Source organism: Amia ocellicauda, chromosome 23 (genome assembly GCF_036373705.1).
Source record: "Amia ocellicauda isolate fAmiCal2 chromosome 23, fAmiCal2.hap1, whole genome shotgun sequence".
Classification (NCBI taxonomy): Eukaryota; Metazoa; Chordata; class Actinopteri; order Amiiformes; family Amiidae; genus Amia; species Amia ocellicauda.
This window is the reverse complement of record NC_089872.1, coordinates 10,023,021-10,040,262: the sequence shown is the minus strand read 5'-3', so window position 1 is coordinate 10,040,262 and position 17,242 is coordinate 10,023,021. Positions and strand designations below refer to the sequence as shown.

The 17,242-nt window shown below is 42.7% G+C and overlaps 1 protein-coding gene across 1 annotated transcript; it reads left to right on the top strand.

The window, feature by feature from the left end:
• The first annotated feature begins 307 nt into the window (after positions 1-307).
• On the top strand, positions 308-16,603 carry capn2l (calpain 2, (m/II) large subunit, like). Its single transcript, XM_066697013.1, has 21 exons — positions 308-587; positions 1,776-1,845; positions 4,571-4,689; positions 5,053-5,186; positions 5,428-5,596; positions 5,692-5,775; positions 5,950-6,035; positions 6,512-6,586; positions 6,948-7,108; positions 7,265-7,434; positions 7,622-7,633; positions 8,295-8,506; positions 10,844-10,880; positions 11,313-11,378; positions 11,857-11,914; positions 12,385-12,449; positions 12,613-12,681; positions 13,042-13,120; positions 14,100-14,216; positions 14,531-14,589; positions 14,897-16,603. The coding sequence occupies exons 1-21, from the start codon at positions 351-353 to the stop codon at positions 14,918-14,920; spliced, it is 2,103 nt and encodes a 700-aa protein (XP_066553110.1). The 5' UTR covers positions 308-350; the 3' UTR covers positions 14,921-16,603.
• Positions 16,604-17,242: the final 639 nt, after the last annotated feature.

Here is a 17,242-nt window from a genome sequence, read left to right as displayed (position 1 = left end):
TTTTAATGGTGCTGTAGGTGTCTGTCCAGGAGATAACAGTATTTAGCAGGGAATGCAGCAAGTCAGCCTCTTTGCATACGTGAGCATAAAAAGTAAAAAACAAAAAACAAGGACTTGCAGACTTTACACTGCCATACAAAAATGTAGTAGTACAGTAGTGGGCGTGTTGTGTGTTTGGTTTAGCATTCTGTCTCCATTACCCCAATGATGCCGTTTTATTCGGCAAGAACTATAAAGAAATATAAAACCAAGAAAGGAAATGAGTCACACTAGGAAGAGCCCAGCCCCTGCGGTGCTATATAACCGCGCCGCGCCCTCACTGCCAGCAGAACCGGACCGGCCCGAGCAACATGAGCGGGATCGCAGGGACGCTGCGCCACGACAGGGACCGGGCGCAGGGCTTCGGGTCCAACGCCAAAGCGGTGAAATACCTGGGGCAGGATTACCAGGGTCTGAGGCAGCAGTGCCTGGAGCTGGGCGAGCTGTTCAAGGATGAGAGCTTCCCCGCCGTGCCGTCCTCTCTGGGCTTCAAAGAGCTGGGGCCCAACTGCTCCAAAGTCCGCGGGGTTTCCTGGAAAAGACCCAAGGTATGTTTTTAGAGGTGCGTTACGGGCTGTCGGTGACGTGGTGCTGCTGCTGCTGCTGCTGCTGCAGGGACGCGCATTAGTAGCTATTATTATCGATGAGCTGTGTTAGTTTCAGAGCTGGTATAAAATGTTTCCAATGTAACCGTTATCTGCAGATGAAAATGATTAATGTGCTATTTATAAAGCACACCTATTGCCGCCTTAGAGTTAGGCTTAAGTTAAGTGTACACTCCGTTTCCCTTAACGCCACACCTGCAAAGAGCATTAATCAAAAACGGTCAAAGTGGAGATGCCAAACAGGATGCAGCGAAATACATCGAAATAATTACGTCAATTAATCTAAATTGTATCAAATACTGACGTCCTCCAGAGAGCACAGTGGCGGCCTAAATATAACCCTGAAGTCTTGCATCTGTCTGCTCTGTTGTTCTGGATGTATTTCAGGGATGTCGTTTTATTTTTGCATGTCAGTTTTATGATTCATCCTGCTGCCCAAAGCACTTTGCCACACATACTTTCACATCCACATTTATTCCTGCAAACTGTCCAGTAGGGAGCACCGCCCGACCCCCCCATCCCAAAATGAATCAAAGCAGAAGAGAAGTACTGTGGTTGCAATTGACCAAAAATGCTACCAGACAATAACAATAGCATGTGGACTCTCTTGTTGGCACACTTTACAATACAGTAGCAGCAATTGTTAAAGAATTGATGGATGGATAACTCAGGAATAGCCCTTGAATACCCTGTGCCCTTCATTTGAGGTCTGTTAATCACATGTATAACAAGGTGAGGGATAGGGTGACAGACTAGGTTTGGGTCAGGGCTTATTCGTGTGAGCCACAGCAGAGCTCAGCAAAAGTGCATGAGGCATTCATGTTATTTCTGTGGGATTCATACATTAATTCATTAAGACGTGATGTCCATAATTGTTACGCTTTGTTCTTTGTTTAGGCTATAAGGCTATTCCATGTAGGTCACTGCACTGTGAATTCAACTCTTTGTGTAGCATGGGGCTTCTGGCAGGATGATAAAACTGCCAGATCAAAGAGTTCATTTGTCAGTATTTTGGAACAGTATGTTACATATTTTGGCTATTGCTGCTTCGCTCTGATTACAGAGTGTATAATTAATTAGAGGGGGAAAGGCAATAAAAATGGGAGTTCACGTACCTGATTTATCTTTCAGGATCTGTGCAGCAGACCACAGTTTATTGTCGGTGGTGCCACCAGGACGGACATCTGTCAGGGGGCTCTCGGTGAGTTTCTGTGCCGTGAGGAGATCTGATTAATGCAGTGTCAATAAATATGACTGGGATATTAATATATAGATTGATAGATGCAGTATAATTTAGTAATGGACAGTACATGTTGTACATTTAGTTCAGTGACAGAGAACCTCACACTCAAATGCATGTCTGTTTACAAGCCCCGTGGTAAATTCTGTCTTGGCTGTATTGTTGTTGGAGTTGTTGGCTCTCTGTGGAAAGAGGTGTAGTTATTTGGGAGTCAAAATATTAATCCACCACAGGCAGTTTCTGGTTTCAAAGGTCTAGTTGGCATTGTGCAGAAACCTTTATTTACCAGACAAGCCCATTTATACAAAATGGGAGGGTTCTGATCATTGTTTCAGCTGTTTTGACCTTTCCCTCTGTTGCACATGAAATATTAGTTATTGCTGCAACGTGCAGACATTTTTAAATTATTTCTCTTGCTAAAATTGCCAGTTATTATTTTGAAATCAGAGTAGTAACCTTACCCTTGACATCTATTCAACTGTCACAATCAATTCAGTTTGGATGGAGTAGATTAAAGCTGGGGAATCATACACCATTCCCAATTGAAATCCACCTGAATCATAGCCGTTTTCAAGTTGTCTAGCCTGAGTGGAAGAGATGCAGATGCCTTATTTTGCCAGTTTTCAGAGGTAACCAGGAGTGTTTTCAATTAAAGTATTTTTTCCTGAATAAAAGACTTGTTTCAGCCCTCGCTGTTGGCTCAACATTACAGAAGTCGAGCTACCTCTCGGCACAAGGACTGCAGTGTGAAAACACCCAGACTGTAGTAAATAAAATTAAAAATGTGGTATTTAACAAAGAATGCTTCATGCCACCCCACTATGAAGAGTCTATGGCAGGCAGCTATTATAATAATAAAAAAATAAAAATATATACATAAAATGCACCACAGGACGTAGGTAATTTTGAAACCTCAAACTTGATTTGATGATTGTCTTCTAGTGGTTTCAATATCAACCTGAATTAAATACCATACAGTTCATATTGAGGCTTTGTTGTGTGTTGGAGATTTCAAAGCATGGGCTGGTGTGAAAGATATTTCTCATTCTCAGGTCATGTTTTTTAGTGGTTCAGCCGATTGTTATTACAGCACGCCCTGTGGGATTTAATTTACCAAAAATGTCCTCCATGGTACCTTGCCAATAGAGATTCTCTTCCATCTTCTCTACCTGCACAGTAAACCCTGAGTTGGTAAAAAAAAAAAAAAGTGTGGCATTCGGTTTTGTTTTTAAAAATGAATTCAGATTACGATTGAATGTTTTGGCTCTGTTGCCTTGGCAGCCTTCTGACCTGGAAAAATCAATCTGGGAAGGAAGGCTGAGTCACAGGCCTTGATTCATTTTAGGCCTGGAACATTCCTGTGGGAAAGCCAGGACTAACCGACTGTAATACTTAGAGCTGTATGCATGTAGGAGACACAGATTTGGCCCAGGTTTGGCCCATCTCCCTATAAACCCAAACAGTAATAAAACCTAAATAAATAAATACATGATAAGGAATCTTCCATCACTGCATTTAATGGTGTGAATACGAGAAGCTATCTCTATGTGGTCAGCCATATTTGACTATATTTTGTTCACCATTGCCAGCATCCATGTTTTATAAGTTTTGTTTTTAAATCGTTAATGGTGGACAGCTCCGTAGCAGCCAGTTAGAAGGAGAAGGAAGGTGCGTTGCAGAAAATGACATGCAGGCCGTGCCGGAGAGTGGGTGTTTACAAACCTTTGCGATCTCTTGGACCCACCAGAATTTTTGCCCTGCTCTTTTGTGTGATTTCCGTCCCTCACTTCCCTGCTCTCGGGCGGTGCTTTAGAAAACCGGAACAGCACGTTCCAGCGGTAAATGGGAAAATTCCAACAGCTGTGTTGGACACAAACAAGGGTAGGTCTTAGGGAGGAGGAACCATTGGCAGGAGCCAACCGAATTCATAGGCGAGTGCTAACAAGAATAATAGAAGTATTAGATGACAAAACTGCTAAACAAAGGGTTTAAATTAATAAATACCTTTTTTTTATATCCTAGGACAATAGCCAGACAATTTTACAGTTTCTAATTATCACATAAGGGATTTAGTAAAGACAGCTCACATGTGTAATTTTATTTCCCTCCACTAGATAGCAGTAATCATTTCTGTTATTATGATTGATATAATGTATTTCAGGAATAGTGTGGCAGGGAGGGGAAGCCTTATGGATATATAGCTTTCTAGTCTCAAGGTAGCTTTATTAAAATCTTGCCTTCAAGTAAGAAAATGTGCGTTACTCGATAGACGAGTGCAGTTGAGTTGTCATTTAGATGCAAATTTGGCTCGAGTACCTAACATGACGTTTAAGTCTTGTTCTACTTGTGCCCAGCCTTTGTAGCAATGAGAGTCTGATAAACTGATAGAGTATGACCAGTTTGACTTAATTTGTGTTTCATTTTCTGTTACCTAGGTTACTTGTCTGGCTATCTTACAAGACATTGTTTTTCTAAATGGATTACATGCTTTCTGGTCTGCTGAATAACTTTTTCCCCCCATCTCAGTGAGTTTCAAAAATGACTCATACAATATTTTTCTAGCAAGAATATCACAGAACACTTTGAAGTTACCCAGGAAGTACACCAAAAGGGTTTTCAGTATAATAACCAATCCGAACCATGTATGTTTCAATATGTTCGCCTATTCCCTTGTTTTTTCCCCCAGGTGACTGCTGGCTCCTGGCTGCCATCGCTTCCCTGACCCTGAATGAGGAGGTCCTGGCTCGAGTCGTCCCCAGTGGACAGAGCTTCGAGAAAGACTATGCTGGGATCTTTCACTTCCAGGTCAGCGTGCTACCATACATTTTGAATGGGTGTTCAAACATAAGATGGACCTACAATTTAGTCACCATTGTTACGTTATTTTTAAGATGTGTTTTTGTTTTTTTCGGAGGTGGTATCTTTGTAGAATATAGTATCTTTCTCAAGACTCAAGCTGTTAACTGAATGGTGGAATTGAAACCTGGAGGACTTGTATTGGTGAAGCCTAGATATGGGGTGCTAGGTGTAAAAATTGAAGTATCCATAGTTCACCAGCATACCTTCTTGAAGTAATATGACATTTATTAGACGTAATATGACATTAGCAAATACAATGTATAGTAAAATACATCCCTTAACAACAATGCTTTTGTGTTTCTCTCTCAGTTCTGGCAGTTTGGAGAATGGGTGGATGTTGTCATTGACGACCGGCTGCCCACTAAAGACGGAGAGCTGCTGTTCGTCCACTCAGCCGAGGGCTCTGAGTTCTGGAGCGCGCTGCTGGAGAAGGCCTACGCCAAGTAAGGCTTCTTACTTTGGGTTTTTTACATATATGCCCCTCGAATAATATATGCATGAAAATCTTGCCCCAAAATTTTTTTAGTGGGTTCAGGAATATGCAAAATCTGCCGTGAAGCACACAATTTGCCTTTTTGCTTGGCTGAGTTTTCATGGTGCGATTGACAAACCTCCCTTTGTGGAGTTAAGATACTGCAGGGATGCTAGTGTTATCCAGGCCTCTAAAGAGGGCTCTCGCTGCAGGCTGAATGGATCCTATGAGGCTCTGTCTGGCGGCACCACCACCGAAGGATTTGAAGATTTCACTGGCGGCATTGCGGAGGTCCATGAGCTGAAGACCAGGAATCCCCAACTCTTCAAGATTATCCAGAAAGCTATAAAGACAGGCTCGCTCCTTGGCTGCTCCATCGATGTAAGTGCGGCTCCACGTGGGCTGCTCTCTCCGGCACATTCTCTACCATTCCCCTGACGCTCAGTTCAGTTCTGACCATTGGCTGTGCTGTTTAGATCACAAGCTCGGCAGATTCGGAAGCGGTCACGGCACAGAAGCTGGTGAAGGGACATGCTTACTCTGTGACAGGAGCAGATGAGGTGAGTCCCACTTCCAGAAAGCTGAATTACAATACTCCATTCGGTCCTTCTTTACCTAAAAGCATTTTGGGTTGCCAAGAGCTTGTTGAACCATGATAGATATATATATATCTGCAAAGTATCGCATACACTTTGTTTCTGGTGCAATGGAGTCCATTGGTTTCCCTTGTACAGGTGAATTATAAAGGGGAGATGGTGAAACTGATCAGGATCCGAAACCCGTGGGGTCAGGTGGAGTGGACTGGAGCATGGAGTGATGGGTAAGCCACTGTCTTTTTTAAACCAATATCTCATTGAGACTCCAGGATCACCAGGAGTAATCTTGTTATTGTTTTAGCTTGATTTCTAGATAAAAGTGTAGACCAATATCTGTTGACAAGTGTCTAAATAAATGACAATAAAAGCATAGGAAAGCCATTATATTTAGTCTTTGATGCATTTCATTTGACAAAATCAAAACCAGTACCCTCTGTTGTCAAACACCATGGAGATGACAGGGTAAATGACTGCCTGACTTCCCGCTCTGTGGGTGTGTGGCACAGGAACCCCTTCTGCCTGCCTACATTTGAAATAAATAAACAAACCTAATTTCATCACTGTTGAATCTTGTGGATCTAATATTGAAATTATTGTATAAATGTATAATGAGTATGTAGTGAACTTGACCAATAGTGAATAAACAGAGAACCTGTATCACCAAATTAACTGTGCAAGCTTGTCTCTCACCCCCCATCAGCTCCATGCAGTGGAGAATGGTCAGTGATGAGGACAGAGAGCGGCTGAGCCTAAAAGCTGAAGACGGAGAGTTCTGGTAAAACTGCCTTTTTTCTTTTACAGCTGTAACTGCTACCCATTGTATGGCATCAAGTTGGGAACCATGTTGTAAACCTCAAAACCAGTGCATGTTGGATGTACAAATCAATTGGATCATTGAGACTGTGTAAGCAGCCACCTTATGATCACCGTTATATTGCCATTGTAGAGTGTAGAGGTCATACATCCAAGGAGTCTCATGGCACCGACACTGTATGTGTTCCTACTCTCTGATATCCGGCTACTGAAATCCCATTGATTGTACTCCCTGAGGGGTGGGAACATGTCAACTGAGCCAGCGCAGGCCTACAGGAAAGGCCTTAATTGTTCCATGAGTGTGTCCTGTGTGTCTTCCTCAGGATGTCCTTCTCAGACTTCCTGAGACACTACTCTCGCCTGGAGATCTGTAACCTCACTCCTGACGTTCTGGCCAACGACAAGTACAAGAAGTGGGCCCTTTCCAAGTTTGAGGGCACCTGGAGAAGGGGGTCCACAGCTGGGGGCTGCAGAAACTACATAAGTAAGGACATCAGAGAGGTTACAAACACTGCTTGTTTGTTAGCCAGTTGGTTTCAATCCAGCAGTTTCTTGCAGAAATAGGGGAAAATTACACTAGGGCGAGAGGATACAAAATAAAAAGCCTTTTGTGATCAAATTGAACACCTGTCTTCTCCAGACACTTTTTGGACCAACCCTCAGTTTGTGATCAAGCTGGAGGAGGAGGATGACGACCCCACTGATGGTGAAGCGGGCTGCAGCCTCCTGGTTGGTCTGATCCAGAAGAACCGCCGGAGAATGAGGAAGATGGGCGAGGACATGCACACCATCGGCTATGCCATCTACAAGGTCTGCATCTCCAAGAGCAGAGAGAACGGGAAACGGATCCCACTTCTGTAATAGCTGTCCACATCTTACTACACTTGAGACCTCATAAACGTTCAATTCCCAAGAGAGGATGCAAATCCAAAAGTGTGATTTAAAATGTGATTCTTACACCTTGTAAAAAAACATGTTTGTTATTTGTCTTTTGCAGGTCCCCAGTGAGGTATGTGACAGGAAGAGCAAATGTCTCTGGTGGACATAGTTTGTTTATTCTCACCTCGGATTGCAGATTTCCACAGAATAGCGCTTTACAGCTGAGGTTGGGCCCTTTTTTATCCACACCAGAGCAAGTACCCGCCTGTGAAACCTGGTGCGGTCTGCATAGATGGAGACCGGTGCTAATGGAAAGAAAATGAAGAAATACAACTCGGATGGTTGATAGTAACTTGTTATTCCGCAGAGAATAAGGACTTTGTTTGCCATTTTTACAATTTCTATATATAAAAATGGACTCTTTCTACTTTAAGAAGCAGTGTACAGTCTTTGCACCCTCTTTACAGTAGTGTACTACGGCTTTAGGAAGTACTCACCCCCATTGGACTTTTTCACCTTTTTTAAAAAAAAAATGGTATGCTTTTAGATAGACAGAGATGCACTATAAAGAAGCTGAAAACTCTGTAACAATATTAGAAAAATAGTTTCCGTTAGAATCAAGAAACCAAATGAGGCTTTGCACAGTATGTTATGTCTATCAGTTTCGTTCTTCAAGGGCAACTCCTCCTCTGGGAATGCACACAATACTTGAGCACAACTTAGTGGCTCCTGGCACCGTGTAGAACCAGACAGGGGCTGATGTGCGCGTTGTGTCCCCCCGCTCTCTCCAGGTCTCCGGGCAGAGGAATCTCCACCTGAACCAGAGCTTCTTCCAGAAGCACCAGTCCAGTGCGCGCTCCGAGACCTTCATCAACCTGCGCGAGGTGTGCAGCCGCTTCTCCCTGCCCCCGGGGGAGTACCTCATCGTGCCCTCCACCTACGAGCCCCACAAAGACGGGGACTTCTGCATACGCGTCTTCTCCGAGAAGCAGGCCGAGTTCCAGTACGTCTGAACTGTAGTATACCTGTGGTGTACCAAAGAGATCACTGCCCAAAGGGTAGCTTGAGAAGGGACTTAAAACTGGTGTTATCTGTTGTAGGGGGAGACACTTCCAGTCTTTACACATATCAGTTTGTATAAGTAAGATGTATACAACGCTTCCACTTTGATTCTGCGTGTTACACTTTACCCTTGTCTTTCAAATAGTTTTCAACTGTAGGGCTCTGCAAATCCAGGTGTCAGTTCACTAAGACTTTGGCTGGAATGAAAACCAGAAAACCAGAAAACACAGGCCTCCTTCACGACCAGGAGAAAAGCCCTACCCTAGGGGCCGATTTGGCCTGACTGACTAGTTGAGCAGGAAAATTGTGATACAAATATTCATGATACGTCATGCAAACCAGTTGCAGGGCCTCTCACACGCACACACACAAATAGAGGAGGATCATTTGCAGTCAACATGGGTCCATTCAAAGCCTGATAGAGCTTGTTTTAAAATGCTTCTGTGTTCTCTTAGCTCAAGAGTAGTGGTGTAGTGTTCCAACATACTGCAAGACTACTCGAAAAAGCCCTCCGTCTTATATTCTTATAGTATGTAGAAATCATACTGTGCTCTTTTCTTCATCTATACATACAGTGGGGGGAAAAAAGTATTTGATCCCCTGCTGATTTTGTACGTTTGCCCACTGACAAAGAAATGATCAGTCTATCATTCTAATGGTAGGTGTATTTTAACAGTGAGAGACAGAATAACAACAAAAAAATCCAGAAAAATGCATTTCAAAAAAGTTATACATTGATTTGCATGTTAATGAGGGAAATAAGTATTTGACCCCTTTGACTTCGTACTTGGTGGCAAAACCCTTGTTGGCAATCACAGAGGTCAGACGTTTCTTGTAGTTGCCACCAGGTTTGCACACATCTCAGGAGGGATTTTGTCCCACTCCTCTTTGCAGATCCTCTCCAAGTCATTAAGGTTTCGAGGCTGACGTTTTGCAACTCGAACCTTCAGCTCCCTCCACAGGTTTTCTATGGGATTAAGGTCTGGAGACTGGCTAGGCCACTCCAGGACCTTAATGTGCTTCTTCTTGAGCCACTCCTTTGTTGCCTTGGCTGTGTGTTTTGGGTCATTGTCATGCTGGAATACCATCCACGACCCATTTTCAACGCCCTGGCTGAGGGAAGGAGGTTCTCACCAAAGATTTGACGGTACATGGCCCCGTCCATCGTCCCTTTGATGCGGTGCAGTTGTCCTGTCCCCTTAGCAGAAAAACACCCCCAAAGCATAATGTTTCCACCTCCATGTTTGACAGTGGGGATGGTGTTCTTGGGGTCATTCCTCCTCCTCCAAACACGGCGAGTTGAGTTGATGCCAAAGAGCTCGATTTTGGTCTCATCTGACCACAACACTTTCACCCAGTTCTCCTCTGAATCATTCAGATGTTCATTGGCAAACTTCAGACGGGCCTGTACATGTGCTTTCTTGAGCAGGGGGACCTTGCGGGCGCTGCAGGATTTCAGTCCTTCACGGCGTAGTGTGTTACCAATTGTTTTCTTGGTGACTATGGTCCCAGCTGCCTTGAGATCATTAACAAGATCCTCCCGTGTAGTTCTGGGCTGATTCCTCACCGTTCTCATGATCATTGAAACTCCACGAGGTGAGATCTTGCATGGAGCCCCAGACCGAGGGAGACTGACAGTTATTTTGTGTTTCTTCCATTTGCGAATAATCGCACCAACTGTTGTCACCTTCTCACCAAGCTGCTTGGCGATGGTCTTGTAGCCCATTCCAGCCTTGTGTAGGTCTACAATCTTGTCCCTGACATCCTTGGACAGCTCTTTGGTCTTGGCCATGGTGGAGAGTTTGGAATCTGATTGATTGATTGCTTCTGTGGACAGGTGTCTTTTATACAGGTAACGAGCTGAGATTAGGAGCACTCCCTTTAAGAGAGTGCTCCTAATCTCAGCTTGTTACCTGTATAAAAGACACCTGGGAGCCAGAAATCTTGCTGATTGATAGGGGATCAAATACTTATTTCCCTCATTAACATGCAAATCAATGTATAACTTTTTTGAAATGCATTTTTCTGGATTTTTTTGTTGTTATTCTGTCTCTCACTGTTAAAATACACCTACCATTAAAATTATAGACTGATCATTTCTTTGTCAGTGGGCAAACGTACAAAATCAGCAGGGGATCAAATACTTTTTTCCCTCACTGTATCTCAGTATGTACCCAAGTCTTGAGTAAATGCACTCTTAACAGTACAGTAGTTGAAATTTCAGACAAAGACATTGAGAATGTATGATTTGAACTCTCTTGATCCTTTTTCTTTCCAGGGAACTGGACGACCCCATTAAGTCTAACGTGAAAGAGGTAAAAAGCAACAGAAGAACTGAAGACCTTCCTCTGTTCTTTCATACCACTGCACAGGGTTTTGAGTCTTTTCTATGGCTAGAAGGGCCAAGTCTTTGCATGTCTTCGCCATGATCTGAAGTATAAATAGACTCACTTGGAGATGTTAACTGATATGGATCATGTGTTAGTGTGTGGAACAGAATCAAACTGTGTGTCTGTAGCCACTTGTTTCTGCATATACTGTCATTAGTTTCCAACTCCCTTTTCATCACCACAATGTGGTCGCCACAAAATGGACCAATTGTACGCACTAAACAACAGACTATCCAACATGTGAATTCGGGGAGTGTCTGGTTATGACCAGTACTGACAACCCCCAGTATAACCCATAAAGCGGATTCTCACAGTTGCAGTGTGTAGAGACCCTAATTGCTTTGGTTGTTTTTTCAGATCGAAGTCACTGAAAAGGATGTGGATGACAGGTTTAGGAGTCTCTTTGGACAACTGGCTGGAGCGGTGAGGATCTGAGTTTATCATCATAGTAAAGAGTTTCTGTAAGGCATCTTAAAATATCAAACTAAAAACGGCAACCTTGAAAAAGCCATTGTATAAAAAGGTATTTTCCATTGCACAGTATTGCCTTTTGAGTGTGTGCTTACTGTATATGAATTGAAGTAATATATTCCGAGTACATTGCACAATATTGTATGACCTTTTAGAACATTTGAATTGTCATAAAACCACATTACAACTGGCAACTCAGACTGATAATTACTGCCTTTCAAACAGATAAGTGTGCCTTTTCAGCCATATGATTTTCACTGCAAATATTAGTGCATCTGATGTACTGAACCACATTCTACACTGAAGAGAGGGATTACAAATAAGGCCAATTAGATGCATGTTTCTCTATTGTAAACCACTTTTAGGATACAGCTGTGTTTTTTCTCCATGCTAGTTTAATTGCAAAACACCCTTGCCTTCTCTTTTGCAGGACTGTGAAATCTCAGCCTTTGAACTGTGTACCATCTTGAACAAAGTGGTAACACGACGTTAGTATTACTAACAAATTAATAAATGCATGTCTACTTTAGCTCATTCCTAACCCTTCACCTTAGCATGGAAAGATGCATAGATCTCACCTCACAAGTATGAACAGTGTCCGTGTTCATGGTCCAAGTTCAAGCTGCTTCTCTGCTGAATATCAGTCAGGAGATGTTGGCTGCTAAACCCCAGGCTGACCGAGTTGTGATCAAGTCCCGTCTATAGGTGTCACTGCCGCCTTTCAGTGGAATCGACACCAGACATGTTTTCCCTCCCAAACCTGTGGGAGTGTATGATTAGCTTTATAAAATCACCCACAATTCATACAATGTACCATCACTGTGAACCTCTTAGATAGGAGTACTTTTAAAAACTATTAACACTTTTAAAAGGTAGTGTTGAGGGTTTCTAACACAACTTGTACCACTGCTGGATTTTGTAACCCGTTTGAAGGATAAAGAAACATTTTATTTTTCAGGTTCTGAGATTAAAACGGATGGATTTAGCCTGGAAACCTGCAGGAACATGGTCAACCTTTTGGATGTATCCTTTTCTAATTTTAATTCATTGGCATCAATTTAATGTTTTAATAAAGTAATTCTGACAAGTTCAAATATTTGAGGTGCTGATAAAATGCAGTACAGGTGTAGAGAAAGTGAGGGTCCCTCTTATTTACCTGGCATGTTTTCCTTAACCCGTTACTTAGAAAGATGGAAGTGGGAAATTGGGCTTGGTGGAGTTCAAGATCTTATGGACCAAAATCGACATTTTCTTGGTCAGTACCTCACAGAAAAAAACTGTTTTCATCATTTACTTGCATCACTTTTAAATTCAGAAATTACTCTTAAATGTGCAGATCCCAACATGCATACACTTCCAAGCCAATGAGATCAGTCTGCGGGGTCTCTCTGACTCACTGCATGCTGGGAACAAGCCGTTCTTTTCAGCTGAGCTCCTGAGTTCGTATCTTTTCTCTGGGTTCCTAACATGGCCAAGTGGCCAAGATTTGAACCTGCACCTTCCTCAATTATTAACGCTCAGGATGTCTGCAACAAAGGGTAAAGTGGACACCTGATACCAGTGTAATCCAATAATGTGTGCTTCCCCCCCCCCCCCCATTTCTTCTTTGCTATAGAAAATCTATCGTGAAAAGGATGTCGATAAATCTGGAACCATGAGTTCCCATGAGATGCGTGCGGCCGTAGAAGCAGCAGGTGGGAGTTCACATGTGACGTAGCCCTGGTGAAACATGCGGGAAATTAACACAGCTGAGCTACTGAGTTAAAGGGTGGAAATCTTAAGCGGTTATGCCAGTCAAACCCATCTTTAATATATATATATATATAATAGCCAAAAAAACAATTCACTTATTGGAGATCCCCTTATGAAGAGAGACAACTGGAGCCATTATCCAGTTGTTACATTTAGGGATAAAGGTTTACTTGCCATACAGTGGCATCTCGTGACATTTACGCAGGCGAGTTCTGCAGCTGTTTAACAGTGGTGAGATCACATTATAGCAGCATCGGAGCACTTTACAATGTGATTCATCACAAGTCACATTGGATGAGCTCCACCAATGAGCTGCCTGGAGGAAGTCTGCCTCTTTTGTTATTAGATATATTGTTCACAGTTGTAGTTTGACTGGCATCAACTGATCCATGATATATTGTCTTGTGCATCTCAAGTGTTACATCTCATGTTAATCTGTAGTTAAGCAGAAAGTGAAAATCTAGTACAATCAAGTCTATATAGTAAAGGGGATAGTCTGTTGCCTGTGTGTAACATATTTGTTACATAGTGTACTGTGATAAAATGCTGTGTGTTAATACATTCTCCATTCATAAAGTTACAGAAAAGGTACAGAAAATGTTAACATTGTGCATTAAGCTCCAAACTAATAGGCAATTTAACTGTTAATTAATTGCACCCCCTCTCCTACTAGCACTCCACCACAATACATATGTAGGGGGAGACTTGCTTATTTATTTATTTTTCACATTTATATGTATATGCAGAGTAGGATGCCTCACGCTAGCTTCCTCTTTGAAAAGAGAAGAGGACAGAAGCGATTGGGATGAAATAGGGTGCACTTCCCTCTTAATACTTGGGGTGGCACTGCAGTGCTGTAACCCAGAAACATCGCAGTCTTTAATATCCTTGCTGCACCTCCAACCTCACTCTATCTTCCAGGTTTCAAACTGAACAACGCTCTGCATCAGATCCTCGTGGCCCGCTACGGCAGCTCGGACCTCACCATCGACTTCGACAACTTTGTGGGCTGTGTAATACGCCTGGAGACCTTGTTTAGTAAGTGCTTAATTACGACCCATTTAATTCCAGTAATGTAGCAGTAAAGAACAAAATGCTGGGATCTTAGTCAAATCTATTTCAAGCGTTTCTGTTAGAAATGTGAATTGTATTTCATATTTTTCTCTTTGCACATCAACTTATCCGTGGTTTAAGCTGCAACATCTGCTTTTTATTCTCTGTAGATACGAAAATAATTTGACTTCAAAATGCTCCCACTCAAAGAATTATCCTACAGACATCCTTATTGTAACGCACAGGAGCTTGTTTGTTAACCCTGATCTAAAATGTCTGTTTTTCCTATTTTTCAACAGAAACCTTCCTGACATTGGACCAAGGCAAGCAGGGAGAGGTGGAGTTCAATCTCGTGCAGGTGAGTGTGGCTCCCTGCCCCTCACCAATCAGAGGTCCTCACCACAGCGGCCCAGTGAAAGGGTTACAAACACTATTCTCAACATAATCCCAGAATTGAATGTCCCGACACAATTCTGACCCATTGGAGATGATGAATCCCATGACAGTCAGAAACCACTTGGAGAGTAATGCAACACCTCTACAAAGAATCACACACACATCAATATTAAACAAGCCACCAGATTGCCACAAGAATATCGCAGCACAACAGTAACCAGCAGGGTGTCTGCAGGGTGCAACTGACAGTCTTTAATCCCCTTTTGCAGTGGCTGACTTTTGCTATGCTGTGAAGCCTGGATGGTTGCGGGGACAAGACTGTGCCTTCAGAGAAGATTCCCAGACCAGCTGCCCGAGTGCATGCTCGGGAACATACCGCTGCCCAACTGTCTAAACCTAAAATATGCCTTTCAAACTTAATTCTTCTTACTAGCTTTACTACAGAGGTTCTTTATTTAACATAATCAAATGAAGTGACAAATATATAAATGCTTAAAGGAAGCCAAAGAGACACAGATACTGTTTAAGGTTACACAGTACTTTGAATGGTGCTTTAGGAGATTTTTTTTTATCGTCCTTTGTGTTAATACCCAGAATACAGCTAAACCTAACCGCAAACTGTCCCACTGCAAGGGCAGGAAACGCCAAACTGCTGTTCCGAGGTTTCAATCTTTTAATAATGTTCATGATGTATCCTGTATGGTTTAATAGCCAGGTTTTGTAACCCTTATTTTACGGTGAGCTCCAGCATCAAATGTTCTTTCAAAAAGTGTGTCTAGCGATACAGATCGTAGGCGTTCACACACTGAACTTTGCATTGCCTGAAGCGTTCTCGGGGCTGTCTAGAGCTGGAGTCTGTGCTTCAGCAATATTGTGACTCCGGCATTTAAGTTCAGACCCACACTTCCAGGTGTCCGGCCCGGCGAACACAAACCGCACCGCCAGCCTCTGAAAAACAGGCCAGTCATGTGTTTGAGGCGAATATGAAGCTCTGTGAACTGGGATGAATTCCAGGGACTCTGGTAACTGGCTCCCCCTTCCCAATGTCTGTTCAGCATCACACTTTCTTCCTCCTCCGCCAGTTCTGCGTGCAGCCTGCGCCGTGGGGAAAGGTGTGGCCTCAGGTCTGCTGGGACGGAGCGATTTATGTTGCTTCTGTAGGGCTGCCATCTTGACGGAGCCGTGTACACCCAAAAGCAGCCTCCGCAAAATGACTGACACCCAGACAAAAGGAGCAACATATCCAATGAGAATAGATTCACGGCACCGGCTAGTACAGGCTTAAGCAAGCATTGACAACAAGGAGAGCTGTCAATGATAGAACAAAACCTTTATCCTTATAGACAGAATGCAGCCTATTCTACCCACTTAATATGAACAGGTTTAATGGTCTGAATAAGCCCACATTTGTCTCATCAGTAAACATCTATACGCCACCACATTCACAATGACATGCCTCTACAATGTGTTGAAGACAGATTGTTTTTTTTTTCCTTCATTGAATCCTCTCAAAACAAAGCGCCTGGGCCACAGCCTCCTTTCCAACAGGGAAGAACAGGAGGTGTGGCAGATCTGTGGATCTGCAATCTTTTCAGCTCTACTCTTTTTTTTTTTTGTCATTGTAAATTTCATGCCATAGGTTTACATTCAATGGTGGAACACTCCTTCATTTAAAAAACAAAGGTATTAGATTGTCTCCGTCTTTGGGCTCTGCAATGAACATTTTCCTGTCATCAGCTAACAACCCATTCTCATTAACCATTTGAATAGCTGCTCTCCCATTTATAATGAGCGCTAGCTTTGGTCATCACAAAATGCAGCCGATTCTTTAGACATTAATATAATTTCCTTTTGATCAGTCCTGTCCGCTCTGAACACATTTGTGTCGAGGGATTTATTAAATGCAAAATGAGAGTCTGAATATTTACCAGCCAGCAAATTGCTTCTGTTGAAAATAAAGTTATTTTACTATCACATTTTAGCAGTACCTGTGCTTTCATGCTCCCTGCTTGATTGGTTAACTGGAGGCGAATACATTTTTCAGTGAATGAACATGTCCGTGCAAGTCTGACATCAGTGGGTCTGTTGAGAAGAGAAAAAACAAACCTCATGTTGCCATAATGGGAAACCCCAGCGAGTTATGCGAGTGATAATAGAAGTGCAGTGGAAACTTGTATAGAATATGTTAAGAAGGTATACTTACTGATTGAAGTATTGCAACAGCATGTGGATTAAGTTCCAGCTGAGCTCTCCAGATAGGAACAGCGCTGCAAGCCCCTCAACCACAATGTTTCTCTATCACTACAGTTCACAGGTTGAGCTTCAGGGTGAAGAATAAATAATCATCAAAAAGCTTCACAAATACTTTGTTATATAACTTCAATGAAAGACAAATATGGAATTAAACAGGTATGCTTGAACACGGATGTTGTACACGTGTGGTGGCTTGGCTGTACCATGAAAAACATTTTACAAATAAGATCAGAAACACCGAGGACCCTTTAGTACCTATGTATGATCCTCCAGCTTGAGGAGGGGTTTCTAGCTGTATTGTGGAGGCTCGTCTTATTCTTCCATGACAAATGGGAGTATTGCAGTATATCCGCAGGGACAAT

Excerpts from the sequence above, each read along its gene's own strand:
- capn2l (XM_066697013.1), top strand. The coding sequence starts at position 351 with ATGAGCGGGATCGCAGGGACGCTGCGCCACGACAGGGACCGGGCGCAG. Across the intron at positions 5,187-5,427 it reads CTGGAGAAGGCCTACGCCAA|GCTGAATGGATCCTATGAGG; the intron begins GTAAGGCTTCTT and ends CTCTCGCTGCAG. Across the intron at positions 12,682-13,041 it reads CCAAAATCGACATTTTCTTG|AAAATCTATCGTGAAAAGGA; the intron begins GTCAGTACCTCA and ends TCTTTGCTATAG.